This window comes from Hesperophylax consimilis, chromosome 8 (assembly GCF_061612785.1).
Source record: "Hesperophylax consimilis isolate HC1 chromosome 8, BYU_Hcon_1.0, whole genome shotgun sequence".
NCBI lineage: Eukaryota > Metazoa > Arthropoda > Insecta > Trichoptera > Limnephilidae > Hesperophylax > Hesperophylax consimilis.
The window spans coordinates 6481839-6498113 of record NC_142843.1 but is presented as its reverse complement, the minus strand read 5'-3'; the positions used below and the strand labels follow the sequence as shown (position 1 = coordinate 6498113).

At 32.9% G+C, this 16275-nt stretch overlaps 1 protein-coding gene across 1 annotated transcript in view; it reads right to left on the bottom strand.

Moving 5' to 3' along the window:
• Nucleotides 1-578: 578 nt before the first annotated feature.
• LOC149421490 (uncharacterized) overlaps nucleotides 579-16275 on the bottom strand; it is a 44532-nt gene continuing 28835 nt past the window's right edge. The window contains exon 3 of the mRNA XM_089634712.1: nucleotides 579-878. Within this exon, the coding sequence (XP_089490838.1) occupies nucleotides 579-878 (300 nt within the window). The remainder of the gene's footprint in view (nucleotides 879-16275) is intronic.

Below are 16275 nucleotides of genomic sequence, written 5' to 3'. Positions count from 1 at the left end.
CTGGGCGTGATTGTCTGCCTAAATTGAGTTAAATTTTATCGTACCCGGGAAAATCGACAAAAAATTTTAAATTTTTAAAGTTGTTCTTACTACGTACCGTCTTACTAATTAGATTCTGACACACCCGTTCAACGTTGGTGAGGTAAAGCCGGCCTCGAGCCTGGTTTAAAATCGTTTTAACCAAACAAACGCCATGTAAAAAGTGAAGTTTTTCAATATTCTGACCTTATGCGCCGCGTAATATTTACACAAATATATTTTTTTAATAAGTATCAACGTTGGTGTGGTAAAGCCGGCCTTGAGCCTGGTTTAAGGCCGTTTTAACTAAACAAACGACATGGTAATAAGCTAAGTTTTACATTGTACTGACCTTACGCGCCGCGTAATTTTTATACCGCGTTTATGAGTATGGGGGATAATCACTTTCATTAGCCCATCTGTACTCTGGAGTAGTTTTCAAATATCTGTCGGTTTATCTCTCAGTGACATGTTATATTATTATAAACACGTACAAGTATGTTTTCTCTCACGCTTTCTATAAACTGCCAATTCATCCAGAAAAAAGTTCATCGTGGAATTCAAGCTATGGAGTAGGCTCTTCTAAAACCCCGGGGGCTGTTGGGATTCTTGGGGGTGGATTTGGTTTTGGTTTTGTTTTTCTTGTGGACCTCGGAGGGCGGGGGGTGTTGTGGAGGGGACTGGGGGCGGGGGCGTGGGTGCTTGACCGAAGGGGGCGACGAGGTCAGTCTCAGTGGAGCAAGACCAGGTAGAGATGGGTTCGGCGGAGGCTCCACCAGCACTTCCTGGCATCTTCTGCTTTTGGCTTCAGCACGTTGCGCCTCTGTGAATCTGGCCAGCTCTAGTTCGTATGCTATCGCCTGCAAAAAAAAGAAATCATTATTTGTAATTATGAAATTAAAACATTGTATGGTCAGCGTTTCGATTGTGATCACCGTTATACTGAAATGGCTTCAGCCATAATTATTGACTTGATCTAAATAGCTAAATACACAGATAAAATGAATATTGCTAAAATATTTAAAATCTCTTCAAATTATTGGTAATCATGAAACAGGCAGTTGAGCAGGCAGATTCAATTTATAAATGCCCTGTAATTGTCTATTCAAAAACCATGTATTTTATAAATTCTTTAAAAAATAGGATTTCAGGCCGTTTCCTGGTATACTTTTAGTAAATTCCCAATATATCGGAACACGTGTTCATGTTCCTGCATTTAAATTGATAATATAATACAATAACCGGTCGGTGGCTGAGTTGACATCGCGTTTGGGTCCCACCCAGGCGTAGTGTGTTCAATTCCTCGCATGGCAAAGTCCTCCATCACATAACAAGCAACATTTTCAGCTTACTGTGATGGCAGTAGGAGATTTTCAAATATTGTCAGGTTATTCGTAACCCAGGAATGTTTGTCTTTCTTTAAAAAAAAATGATGAAATGTGGAAATATAAGGATTTTTATGAACACGTGTTCTGACATCATGATAATACATTCGTATTTTACTAAATGTTTATTAGAAACACTATCAATTGATTCGTTAAGGGCCCACAATCCCGTTTTTAACCAGATTACGAATAATTTGAAGAGATTCTTAATAAATTAGCAATATTCAATATTGGTATAATTCCTAACCCTCCTCTCCTCCACCTCATTCCCCTCACCTCTCACTTCAGCCTCTCAACTTACCCCAAATGGGTTTGCCATAGCCCCACTGGCTTCCGACAGTTGGGCTCTTGTGCATTACGTTTAGACCGCCATTTGCGGTTGGTTCGTTCCTTTCCCATGATTCGTGGTTTGGCTCGTAAGTGTATATGCACCATTAAAAATGTTTTATTAACGAATTCAATACACTTACTCATACACCCTAAAATTTTAAGCTCTGGTAGGTATAACTAACAACAACAAAATAATCATTCATTTCCGTCTTCAGAACTACATGATTTAAAATGAGTCTAAAACGATTCAATTGTTGGAATAATATAATTTCAACCCGTGTTTATATTAAAATGTTCTGGAAAATAAATTACAACACATGCCTGGAAGGCAAGTACAAAAACAAGTTGTATTTCTTCAAACACAGTTAAGTTGCTTTGTGGCAACATTTTTATTAAATAAACACCTACAGCCTTACTTTAAAAAATGACTTCATAACGTTAAATAGTGTTTTTTTTATATTTTCTATAAAGACTCTAAAAGTTTATATTCTAGTTCGTACTAATAAAAAATATCTTTAACTGGGCTCCGAAAGAACCCACATCGACGCTTTTCAGCACACTGGCAAGAAATTCAAGTCTTTAAAAAGAGAGATTATCTTAGACATATTATTATTATAAATATTTTACATGTTGATTAGTTTAGCGCATTATAACCTCATACCCAATGAATGTCTACGCTCATATTTTTTTAACTCTTGACAGGCCAAGATGCCAAACAAAACGTCTGTAACCAAGTGGTTCTTACGACGACCCTATGCATGTATTATTAATGGTAACTTATGTATTTGCGCAGGTATACGTAAAATACTAAAATGATATGTCAAGTATTTAAGCTAATATAAGAATGACTAGCAGTTAAAAACCCGCTCCGCGGGTTTTTGCTGCTAGGCCCTGCGGGCGGCACTTGGTTGGGCTGCGCCCAGTTTAAGTGATACTAACAATACATTTAATAGATAGATATTAGGTCATTCACAGAGAGAGGGTGAGTATATATTGTTAAAACACGGAACAGGAAGGAGTTAATGAATAATAACATGCTCAATTTAGGCATAATAAGAATGACAGTTGTTTGAATAAATGAAATTTTACGTATTTGTGATGGATTATTTCAAATGAAACACTATTATTGACTACATGTCTACAACTGATATTAACTGTTATGGTACCTAATATAATTTGCTCATAGGAGACTTGCAGTGCTTAAATATGTGTTACAACCGTCAATGTCTATAAGTTGAATCAATATCGTATAGTTTGTCACAACAATTTAAGATAGTTACAACAAAGTTGACTGAAATAATACATTATTACATATTGATTAATTGTACCCGTGTTTATGGATAAAAGGAGGGTAATTGTGCAATGTGATTAGCAGTCGGTTTAATTAAAAGGTGTGAATTTTACTCCAACTGGTGGTAATTCTTTACCTAAAACTGTTACTGTATCTAATAAAGTTTAAAGTTAGATTATATATACACCTTCATCAGGAGAGTAAAAATCTATATATAAAGGTAGATTATTACAATATAGCGCCCCTGAGGTGATATCTCACAAAAGCGGCGCCATGCAAATTTTCCAATTAATAAATAAATATAATGTGTACATTTTATTATGTACGTATGCATTGATATACAATGGAAATAGATAAAATAATGTTATCCGATTAAACTTTATTTTATTAAAAAACAAATAACTTTTTTAACTTCACTTTATTATATACAACCAATACATGTTTCATGAACGAAGTATACACCGAAGTCAAAAATTAAATATAGATTACAATTGGAAAAAAGAAGTGGAAGGAGGGGGAGGGGTAAGAGTAGGCTGGGTTTATAAGAATTAGGAATTACAATATGAGAGACCAGTTAAGTGGGAAAATATTTAAAAGAGAGTTTATAAAAAAAAATTCTTGTTAATTACATCTACTTTTATAAACATGTTCTCTTATTTCTAAAATTTCGAAATTATTTATTTGTGATGCTTTATATCCTGTGTGAAGTATTTTAAGACCTGAAATTTTTTTTTGCATATAACCATAAAACAATATATTCATAAGACAAATAACATTTAATAACGGTTATTCTAATAAATTGATAGTTGAAATACTAAATAAAATAATTAAACATATTATCTTCAAACGGTATTTTTACCCTAGTTCTTAAGATATAAATAAACAATGGCGTAGAATTCTGTTTGTGGATAACGACACTTCTAAAATTATATATATAAACATTCCTGGTACTATTCAACCGGCGTTTTACACTAATAACAGAATGAATAAATATATTCTTAATAATAAAGATTGCGAAAATCAAACAAAAAAATCAGGAGTTTATAAACTCAATTGGGCTGGATTGTAATTTATTTTACAAAGGTAGAACCAATAGAAACTTTGAAGTCAGAACTAAAAAACATCTCAGGGTTCTAAATGGAAATAGTGAATATGAGTTTGCAAATCATCTTTTGAATCACACTTTCGATAAAAATTCAGGTCTTAAAATACTTCACTCAGGATTAAAGCATCGCAAATAAATAATTTAGAAATTTTAGAAATTAGAAAACATGTCAATATAAAATCAGATGTAATTAATAAGCAAAAAAAAATTATAAATAATAATGAAAAATGCCATTGCAAAGTTGAACTAAACTTCCAGAAGAAATCTTATTATTAAACGCTTGATGTTCAAGTAATTTTGCATATTTAAATATACGCGCCAGTCATTTGATTCGTTTCACCGCCAGAGGGGCGCTCTGTCGGCCACCTATAGCCACGATCCGTATCGGGTATCGGCCATATTGAATTAACGCATGCTTTTTTCGTCAAACGTCAAACGTAATCACGTAATTGTGGATAATTTTCACTGTAATGTAATTAATCCAATGGATTATGAACTTTCTAAGACATATTTTCTTCGATATTATCCAAAAATTGTATGAGCAGAAACGATATTTTTTAAGAAATATCGTATTACATGTGGCGATTCTATTTCAGTATGAAATTGTGTCTTAATCTTTAAAGTCTTATTTAAACAAAATTTGAATTTGACCAATCACAGGGCCTACACCGTCCAGACGCTGGAGTAATAATATTATCAGATACTAATTTTGGGTACTATCTAGGTACTACCCCACTTGGCTGCGGGTTAGTTAAGGAATGTTCCTTGCACTCGATATTTTTCCTCCGTGTTTGCATACCCTGTGTTTTTACATCCATAATTGTAATTGATTTAATATGGTATTGCTGTACGTTGGGAAGTCTTGAACACATTATTGTGCAAACAAATCATTTAAAAGTTATATTAAGATAGTTAAATAGAATGATGTTTTTAATTTTGTGAAACATCCCGTATTTAGTAACCTGAATGTAATTCGGCGATTAACCTTAACCAAATTAAAAATAATAATTTTAATTTAAGTATATAATTTAAACGATTGTCTTTTTGCATGGTATAATATCTCTGATTGTAGATATTATTACAATTTTATATGTGTGTGCTTTAAGCTTTAGTTGTGGGATCTTCAATGTTAATTGGGCTCATAGATGGTACCTTCAACACTCTAGAGTTGTCGCTAGTGGCAAACTTTGTTTAATAACAGACCAGATGGCCCTTTGAACAAATAGAAGATTCTCAAACTAAGCTCTTAAAATAGTTAAATTAATAGTATCAATAAATTAATATATGTATAGGGTTTTCCAATAAGAGGTTTTGAATAGCCCGCTATTTCGGTAGATGTTAGTTTTGAAGCTGTCATTTTTCGCTTCAACAACGCATTGAAATTATTAAAATTCACTTGAGTGAATCAAATGCAAATCATCTTAAGTGATGAGGTCCATAACCACCTCGGTGGCTTCGTCAACAAGCAAAATTGTCGCATCTGGGGCTCGGAAAACCCAAGATTTATTGTTGAAAAGCCTCTCTATCTTCAACGTGTGACTGTTTTGTGCGGTTTATGGTCCGGCGGAGCCATTGGACCTTATTTTTTCGAAAATGAGGCTGGAGTAACAGTTACGGTGAATGGATTGCGCTATCGAGAGATGATTAATGATTTTTTATGGCCGGAATTGGATGGTGTTGATTTGGACAACGTTCACTTTCAACAAGACGGCGCTACGTGCCACACAAGCAACGAAACCATTGATCTTTTACGATTGAATATCAAAATAACACCTCTTATTGGAAAACCTTGTATATTAGATAGATTAAGGAGGTTTTGTATGTTTTTTTGAGAAAAATTATCGATTTCCAAGACTCTACGTCATTGGTACAATATAGAACAAACAATATAATTAATATTATCCACTTTTTAAAGAGATAGGTTAGCAGATACCAAGTAGAAGGTTGACAGTTGACAGTAACTGGTTTAAAATACTTCAGCGTTTAGCTAAATGCCAAACCCGTCGTAATTAAAGCAATATGAAGTAGGTAATGGAGGACCGTCAGACCGAGGTGGCCCTTTTTGAATTTCCACTTAGAATTTCATCGTTTTTCAAGTACCTACAGAGCTCCAAGCGCCTCTGATAAAGGGTAGACACGGGACAGGACCCGATTAATAATGACCACCCTTAAGGTGAAACGTGAAACATTCATAATTACAGACAATATCAAACTTACTTGCAGTAACTACTTCATATACGGCCATTCTAACTTTATATGCTAAAAAACATGTATTTTGAGTATTTCTGTGAAAATTATTAAATTTATTATTTGAAATAATGTTGATTATTTCGATTTGAGAGGAACTGCGTCAAGAGTGCATAAGTGTGCTCTGGCGGAATAAAAAGGTACTATCAAACATGGCTACCATAATTTTTTTTGTTTTTAGAAATGCGTATTTCATATTTATGTAATCCATATTACACGTGACAATTTTCATAACTTTAAATATATAACCATAATATATTTTAGACCCATTGTCTGGGTCGATCCATAAAGGATTTATCGATAATGTCGTCAACTTGTCATCGTTCCCGAACATGACTGCAGATTTCCAAAGAACATACAACAGTTCACAACGACTAAGTGTTCTTCATTTATTCGATATTAATTGTTGTCTGTACGCTAACGGAGACTATTACAAGTTATCGACATTGATAAATCCTTTATCGATCCATCGTGCTAGATACCCTGAAATGACTCTTGAAACCTTCAAGGCTGAAAATGTCAAGAGACAGAGATTTCATTAGTCAGCACCATACCTGTGTATTTAAGCGCAATCTTCACTGGTGTATGCAACCCAATAAATAAGTAATTTTATATAAAATGTGTATATAGAACTGTTTGTTTTCCAAATAAATAAAAATAAAAAGGCCGATTTGACGGTCATCAAACGTGGCGGAGTTCCAAACTCCCAAGTCTTACTAAAAAATAAGTGTAAACAACATTTAGCTCTTTGCTGTGGAATGTGTTGAATCTTAAATTGCCAAATCAAATCACAAAAATCAATCGATTCTTTCAATTCGATTCTTTCTTAAAAACGGTAATACAAAATTATTTTTCTCTGATAAACATGATACATTCATTTCGTCTTTGGCCCATGATAGATGACCTTCGTTATGGAGGAAATAAATAATTAATATGGTTCCCTTAAGCTTATTCTAATACCACTCTTAGATAGTATTAATTTATTAGTTTTATTAAAAAAAATTGTTGCTTTTGGGTAAAGCTATCCATATAAATAAATATGTAAATGTTCGTATGTTCAAAATCTTAAATCTCCAAAAGTTCCCCACCGATTGCTTTGAAATTTTGACACAACGTTACGTTCGAGTATACGTGTGTTTTTATGCTATATATATGTTACCTGTGACAGGTAAATCATACTTTTTTGTGGCAGATAAAAACGTGCTTTTTTAAAACAAAAACAGCGCCATCTGTTGGACGTAAAAGAATTTGTTTCTCTATCTGCACAGACAGACTGTGCTACAGCAATGCGTGACGGGGTACAGCTAGTAATTCAAGCAAAGGTCAGTGTAAGGGTAGGTACGAAATTCTCGGTCCTGAGGCACACTCCCTGCTTCATTCACATTCACAATCGTAAATACCTTTTCTAAAAAAATCTATGCTTCTGGAGGTCTAGCACGGAATATCGATAAATCCCTATGTCAATACGATATCTATGGTCCGTAAGTGGTATTTGCAACCACGGTCAAGGATTGATTAGAAATATTCCAACCGACAATAGACAAATTTTAGCGCGGCCTCCATAGTATCAGATAGGCTTCTGTTAACTGACAATACACATCTTTTTTAACAATTTCGATCGATACGCAAAATTATTGGCTTTTTAACGAACGGAGTTGAACTAATTGAAGCTCTTAGAATTGAAAGAATTCGTATACGCCGCGAGTTTAATCCGTTCGCGACAATGACGCTACATTAATTCGGGCTTGCAGAAACCAAATCTGTTCACATTTTTGGATAAAGACACCATTAATTAATGAACTCCCTTTTCAGGGTCAAAAAGTTAATGCGGACTACCTACGCATATTTAAATTTGTATTTCAATTTAATATTGACTATTTATTAATATTTTTAAGTAACTGTATGACGTTTTATATTTCGGAATGTCAATTTATAGATTGATAACCTCCAGTTTTGCAAGCGTATGTCTACTTCTTATTTATTGCGTTATCAATATCGGTCTGACTATCAACAGCGCGACCGTGCTCGGAAAATTAGTATAAAATCATCGGTAGTTAAGCCTATTCATCCGATATTGTAAATTTATCGATTTCACTGTGCGAGACTCCCTGTTATTCTCAGTCTTAATGCGATGTTATACGCGTCTAAAAGCTTCACTAAAAACGTGATGAAAATTTTGTTCAATTAATAAACGAGTGTGATTGTGAAAACGTTACTAATTGAAAAATAAAAAATAAACTAGTTCATGGAAAGATACATAAGATATATACATGGCGTATCCAGTCAAGTAGGGTTGTTTATCTGCTGTATAAACTAGAAATAATGATAATTTCTCGCCGAATTTCGGAATATATTTTTTCATTTTAAATATGCTGTAAAAACAAATACCATTTTAGAAGCGAGATAAAATTGCCCATCAGATTTTTTAATTTTAAATATAAACTAACTAACTAACCATCACGCCGATTCTCCGCAGGGGTAGGCAGAGAGGACGGACCACCAAACAACTTGGTCTTGGCACACACTCCTTGCCTCATTCACTTTCATACATTCTGACTCTTGACATGGCCCGACTCGAGTATCTGATTCAATTGATGCCATGTCTTCCTCGGGCGTCCCCAACTTCTGCTACCATTCGCATTTGCACCATATATCCTCCTTACACTCCTCTCGTCGCTCATTCGCTCTACATGCCCAAACCATCTAAGCGTCCCTTTCTTAATCTTACTCACTACGCTTACATCAGACTTGCACTCATTGCGGATCTCCATATTTCCCACACGATCGTACATGGTTTTACCACACATACCCAACAGGGATCTCATTTCAACAGCATTCAATTGTTTAAAAATTGCAATAATTTAATTTCAAAACATGGAAAAAAAAGTTTATCACAAACATTTTTAATCAAAACATCGTAAAATTTCAGAGAATTAAAAATTCAGGATTTTGCTTTCCCACTTTGTTACAGTCAGTTTACCTTTTATCTCGTTCATACGTATAAAATAGATTAAAAATTAATCCAATAATTCCCAGAGAATAACAAAAAAATCAGACATTTTGGACACATTTTGTCACAAGTTAAACGTTTTTTTACTTTACTATTTTACACATTTTACCTACACATTTATATTATTAAACAACATCACTTTCATGAAAGTTTTATTAAATTCACGCGGTAAAATTCAATTAAAAAAATAATAAAATCCGAAATAACCTCGCTTTTTCCGATAAATGAAGAAACCATATTTACAAAGGGATATAAGTAATGGAATGACTGACGAAAAATAAAACAAATAATAATAAATGTATTCAATTAAACTTGATTTTTTATTAGTAAGACCGTAAATCTCTAAGAAACACACAAAATGACTTGTCCTAACTTTCGGACGATCTTTAATGTTGTTTGTGATTAAAAATCATAAACATTTAACATGTTGAATATTTTCATTAAAAAGGGTAAGTGAAGTAAAAAAAATACACATTTGTGGAGGCTCAGACCTTTGAAACAAATAATATTATCGGATATTATGTAAAGCGCCGTTTTTGTGAAAAATCACTACAAGAAACAAACTGTCATATTTTGTTACAAGTTTAAGAAATGTATCCACGTAAAAAAGGTTAATTTATTTGTTGCGCAAAATAAGTTTGAAAGAAAAAAGTTGAATTTATTCGAACTGTATTCAGGCGTATCGTCCAAGGATTCAATTTTAGAGCTTACATCTTGGGAGGAGGAAAGGAACGGGAATTAAGTTGTGGTACAATTTTATACCCGATATTAATCGCGGACTTTATAAAGCAAAGCAATTTAAAGCCAATTTTGTTTCTTTTATAACAATAAATGAGACCATTATAAAAGTCCCGTGGGGGAGTATTTGATTTTTTCCCGAGACTTATATTATGTTTTGTTGCGTTGGAGAGACAAACGAAGAAAACTTTTTATAATCGTTCTGTATTTTGTCTCTATTCTTCAAGAATTTATCGTAAACAGAAAACAATAAAAAATATCTTTTTCAGTGGTTTTGGGATTTATGTACATGCTCTAAAATATTATAGAAAACCACCATTCAGTAATGTTGCTTGAAATGGCAATAAACGTTTTTAGTGACCAGATCTCAATAGCTAGGTATTTACCAACCCTCTTCTACCCTCATCCCATATTCTTCCCCAATATCATCGTGCTCACAACAAATAATCCTAAAAAATACACAGGTTTACATGTAATTCCAGGAAACGAAAATTATTTATCCAAAAAAAAATGTTTTTTTATAAAAAAAAGTACATAATTTTACATCATTTACCAAAAAATATGTTTCAATATAAAAATAATTTTATATAATATAAGATATACCCCTATAAATAATCCGAGCTATAAGGTAAAAATTTAAATATTTTAAATGGTTATTAATTTTTGTTTCAGAATCTTTCTGGCAATGATTTTTTTTTAAATTACCCCAACATACGAGTATTTATAATAATTAAATACATTACAGAATCATGCCATTTAACTATTTTTCATGTAATTTCAGAGGGAATATATTTTTTTAACAAGCCCTTCCTATTTTTTTAATTGATGTTTAAATGTATCTTAGGTATCATGTTGTCATGTGTAATGGCGCGTGTACTTTTGATATTTTAACTGTCTTTGTATTTTTTTAAGGAAGAAAAATATTCCCGGGTTACGAATAACCTGACAATATTTGAAAATGTCCTACTACCACCACAGTAAGCGTAAAATGTTGCTTGTGTTATGATGGAGGACTTTGCCAGCCGAGAAATTAAATCCTGAATCCCAACTGCTTCCAATCTGGAACCAGTGAGACTATGGCATCCCCAATTCGGGTTGTTGTAGGGCTGAAGGTTCTAGGGCGGGGGAGTACCTGCCTATTCAGATCTGGTTAACAAACCCGGCTAAAGCCATTTCAATGAACGTTTTAATTCTGAATGGTGGTTTTACACCAGGGCGATGAATGAATGCAAATACGTTTAATATAATAAGGGGATGTATTTGACCGGTCTCTAGTAGGACTGGTTGTAGGTAGTTGCTATCCCCGAAATTGTAACTCGAGGAAAAGCGTTCCAATGATTCCTCTTGCCCTTCAAGAATAATTTCCGGCTGTGAACGTGATTCGTCGGAACTTTGGAATGTAAACTGTTTTACTCAAAACGTGTGGTCATTTCCGCCAACCTCTCAGTTCTAATAAATGAGATTTGTTTTTAACAAAGTTAATATTTATCTATCAATTTATGTAAGACACTTATATTACATGTATTTTACACATTCTTCACACATTCTGGACGGCTATGAAGTTACACGGGGTGTTAAGGAACGCACTTAACATACTTTAACCTGTGAATCCTGACATTATTTGGAGCAAAAAATATAAATGAAATTTCGGTCTCCGGGTGACATTTTTGATGTTTTTTTTTCAGAAAATAAAATTGAAATATCATTAAATAAGTAGGAATTGGACAGCTAGGGTCAACGTGGGGGGTTAGGCGGTGACTCCGCTGAGTTACCAGTGACCACATTGGAAGAAATTTTATTCAACTGTTTTTGAAAAAAAATTTCAACATTTTGAAAAAAACATCAAAATAGTGACTGGAGACCAAAATTTCATTTGCATTTCTTACTCGAAATAATCCCTCAACACCCTGTATAATATAATAATTATTTTGTGAAATAATATAACATCCATTAATATATAATACATTAAAATCAAACCAAAAAAACAATAGAAGTCATAAGAACAGGTAAAATAAAAATGCAAAAAGACATAATCTGCGATAAGAAAAGAACAGAAAAAATATTATTATTCAATTGAATTGGACATAACTTTATTTAAAGTCAGCAACAAAGCAACTTCTTAGAAAAGTTAAGAAAGTGATTATCTGTCATAAAAAATAAAAAGAAAGGATAAGATTGTTTAATAGTAGTTATTAGATATATCTTACTATAACTTTACTTAATAGCTTTGTTTAAGGGTAAACGGAGCATACATTATCTTCTACGCGTTCGTAGATACCGCTAATTTAATTATGTTAGCAAAAACATGTATTGAAAGTTATACTTTAAAGCACGTATCTTAATAATTCATAAAAACTCAGTTCTTTCAAGAAATGCATGCAAATACAATATTGTATCGTGATTCATACAAATGTTGAATTTTCTACGCCTTTCTTGAAAGAATTGAGATAATATAGTATATGTGTACTTTATGTGATGTGTGGGATTGCACTTACCTCCCTGCATTCCAGAATAAAGAATTAAGTTTATATAGTATATGTGTACTTTATGTGATGTGTGGGATTTCACTAACCTCACAGCATTCCATAATAAAGAATTGAGATAATATAGTATAATATATGTGTACTTTATGTGATGTGTGAGATTGCACTAACCTGCCAGCATTCCAGAATAAAGAATTATATTAATATAGCATATGTGTACTATATGTGATGTGTGGGATTGCACTAACCTCCCAGCATTCCAGAAAAAGAATTAAGTTAAAATAGTATATGTGTACTTCATGTGTTGTGTGGAATTGAACTAACCTACCAGCATTCCAGAATAAATAATTTAATATTATTTGTCATATAGAAAAGGTTGCATCAGACGAATAACGAACCTAACCAGCAGAATTTTTTATACTTGGTTACTTATTTATTTTTTTGTGTGAATATTGCACAAGAGTCCCATTTGCTCCTAACCGTCTCAGCCAGTGAGACCATGCCATCCTCAATTGGGGTATGCTGTGAGGCTATGGTAGTGGGAATGGAAAGGAGATGGGCAATAAGATTGTGTGGGAGTACCTGACGTTCTAGATCTATATCTGGTCACCAAACATATCTAAAGCTATTTCAAGCAACGTTTCAATTCTGAATGGTGGTCTTACACCAAGGCGATAGTGAGAGTATTTTTTATACTTGAACGTGTCGCAAATATACTATTCCTGTATTAATTTTAATTATTAAATTCCGAAATAACGCAATTTGATCGACAAAAATTTAGAAATTAATTGAGAAATTGAAATTGATGTGTAAAATTGAAGAAAGTTAAGGCCAGCATCTGTTAAATAATTATTCCGCTAAAACCGTAGGTAAAAATTTACCTAAACAAGTTTTTGGAAATCGTGATAATACATCGGTATTTTTTTTATTATTATTTATTTAACGCCCAGAGGGCTTTTACATGGTTGGTAGTGTAATTTTAATTTGACAGATACTTTGAAACATAAAAAAATAAAAATAAAATTACCTTTGATAAAAGCTATGCAACAAGTCATACAAACACAAGAAACAAAAACAGAAAATTACAGCTATTTGTAGGTTTACATGATGTGTTTAGGAGTATTGTTGAAATAAATGTTTTAAATGATCCACAAAACTTGCCAAGTTGGTATTGAATATGTCAACATCACCCAAGTAATGATTTCCCATGGTGTGAAGTCGTTGTATCGGAGAGTGGGCAATGTAGTTACGATTATGTGTGCTGCTGTAGAATATTGTATTTTGTCGTGTTGTTACTGTGGGTGTATGTATGTTTATAAGTTGCAGGAGTTCACAACAGTCGAATTTAGAGTTAAGTATTTTGAATAAGAACGTTAAATCGTTTATTTTACGTCTATCTTCTAATGTATGTATTTTTAGAGTATTTAATAAGAAAATGTATTTTAAATCTTCGACAGGGATATTTAATTTAAAATTTATATATTTAATTTAATTTTATTAAAAGTTTATCAGGAAACCTATCAATTCATTCGCTAAGGGCCCTCAATTCAATACAAATAAATTAAAGAGATTCTTAATAATTATCATTATTATTATTTTTATTCCAGGATGTGGTGATGTTCGTGCAATCCCACACGTCCCATTAATAAATTAGCAATACTCCTTTTTGAATACAAAATCAATGTTCGCGCGTCGATTAACTATCCATGATTTACTTGAGCCCGCTCTTTCAAAACTTAAATAAACAATAAACAGAACTAAGTGCCAGACTAAACTAATTAATGAACATCATCACTGGCCGCCGCACAAGTAAATTCATCAAACACTTTCTTAGAAGAGCTTTAGTCATATTTAAAGAAAACCAGAAACATCAACAATATCTGTTGAACTTCTTTGCCGAACTAAAGCTGTCATTTTTGTTTTAATTTTTCAAAAATCGAATGTAAATATTTATATTTCATATTCTGAATGAAATTGAAAGGTAAACACTGGCTGCGGGTAACGTAAAGGTTATTCGTGGGCTTTCGTTCCATTGTTGTGTGAAAAATCTTGAAATTTATGAAAAATGTACACATCTTTTCACTGAGAAATCGAGAAAACATTATTAGATTGCTTTATGTCTACTTTCTTGTGCCTAAAGTTCAGGGTTTTGTTGACAAAATCATTACTAAAATGTTACTAGTCATTTGATTCAAGACTCCGCATTTTATTTTTCTGCTGACATAACAAACTTTTCTTGAACGCTTTTTGTGCTCAAGCCTTTAAAAAGCATACATTATTTTTTTTAATATTCAGAAGCCGAGTTGAAAAATTAATAATTTGAAATATCCTCGATTGAAAAATATATGCTAATAAAATTATAAAAAATGAAGAAAACTTACTGATATAAAATACTATTAAAATATGAAAATTAAATAAATATATAATAAATTATTAAATATTTAAAAATTTTGGTCAGATTTTTCGTTTTCTTATCTTATTTTTCGATTTTTTGTTAAAAACAGGAATGCAGGCCCTTAACGTATGAACTGACAGAGTTTCTAAAAAAGTATCGGTCAAAAGCGAAAGTTTTATGAGGACGTTGGAACAAGTGTTCATATAAATTGATATTATCATACTGATATTGTCGCATTCCGTCATATTTATTAGGAAAATATCACGTATTCTTGATTTATTCTGAATGACTAATTTTTTCAGGAAATTTTGTTTTACGCATTGTTTTTTTCGCTGTTCTTCTCAGCGGGGCGCACGAAACTAGTAGGTACTATTATTTGTGATCACTTTCGAGGGTGCAAACTCGGCCATGCTGACAAATCTGCAATTGCCGAGCACTTAATTGACACCGACTTGGTGAGATCCTTGTGGAAATTCAAATCCTTGTGGAAATTCAAATCCTCAAGAATCTCACTAAGATCAACAGAGACTACGGGGCCAAGCTTAGTAGTTATTTATTTGACGGCTCCGGTATTTGACGGCTACACCAAAACTAAACGCTGAAAACCGTATTAACTTTCACTAATTATACGGAAATATCACCCGGTAGCGCTTCTGCATACATAAACACACACTTTACCAAAATCAATACATCCGCCCCGATGATGGAAGCTGTAACGCTGTCTGTAACGTTGACTAAAGAAAGGGGAAGCGCAAAACAGCGTAATACCCCAAAAATAAATCACGATAAACCTTTTTTTCTAATTCCAAAATCCATTTTGATCTTACAGGTTAGATATCGGCAACTTCCTAACTAAGCGTACCTATGGAAAACCACAGGTGGTTCTTTAAGGCACCACAAAGAACGTAAATCTGCGCAGTTCCCATGCCAAACTACGAGGAAATTATATCCATAAGGTCTTCATTAGGGTACAAAATAATAAAACCAATAATTCACGGTAGGTCCGTGTGTCAAGTTTCTCCATTAAACATTATAAATAATACGAAATTAAGTTTCTCGAAATTCCATATCAAATTAAACTTAAAGCTTTTACTTATTTCCTACGAGCACATCTAAACTTCGGTAATGAGATTTGTACCGTCAAAATTTAAATAAGCATTTCAAGACGATGACACGTTCGTCACTTTGGTTGTGTCACAGGGTTCTAACTTCAATTTACCTAATTCAGGGTATTCCTTATCATAATGTATCAAAGTTTGAAAGACGATTTCTC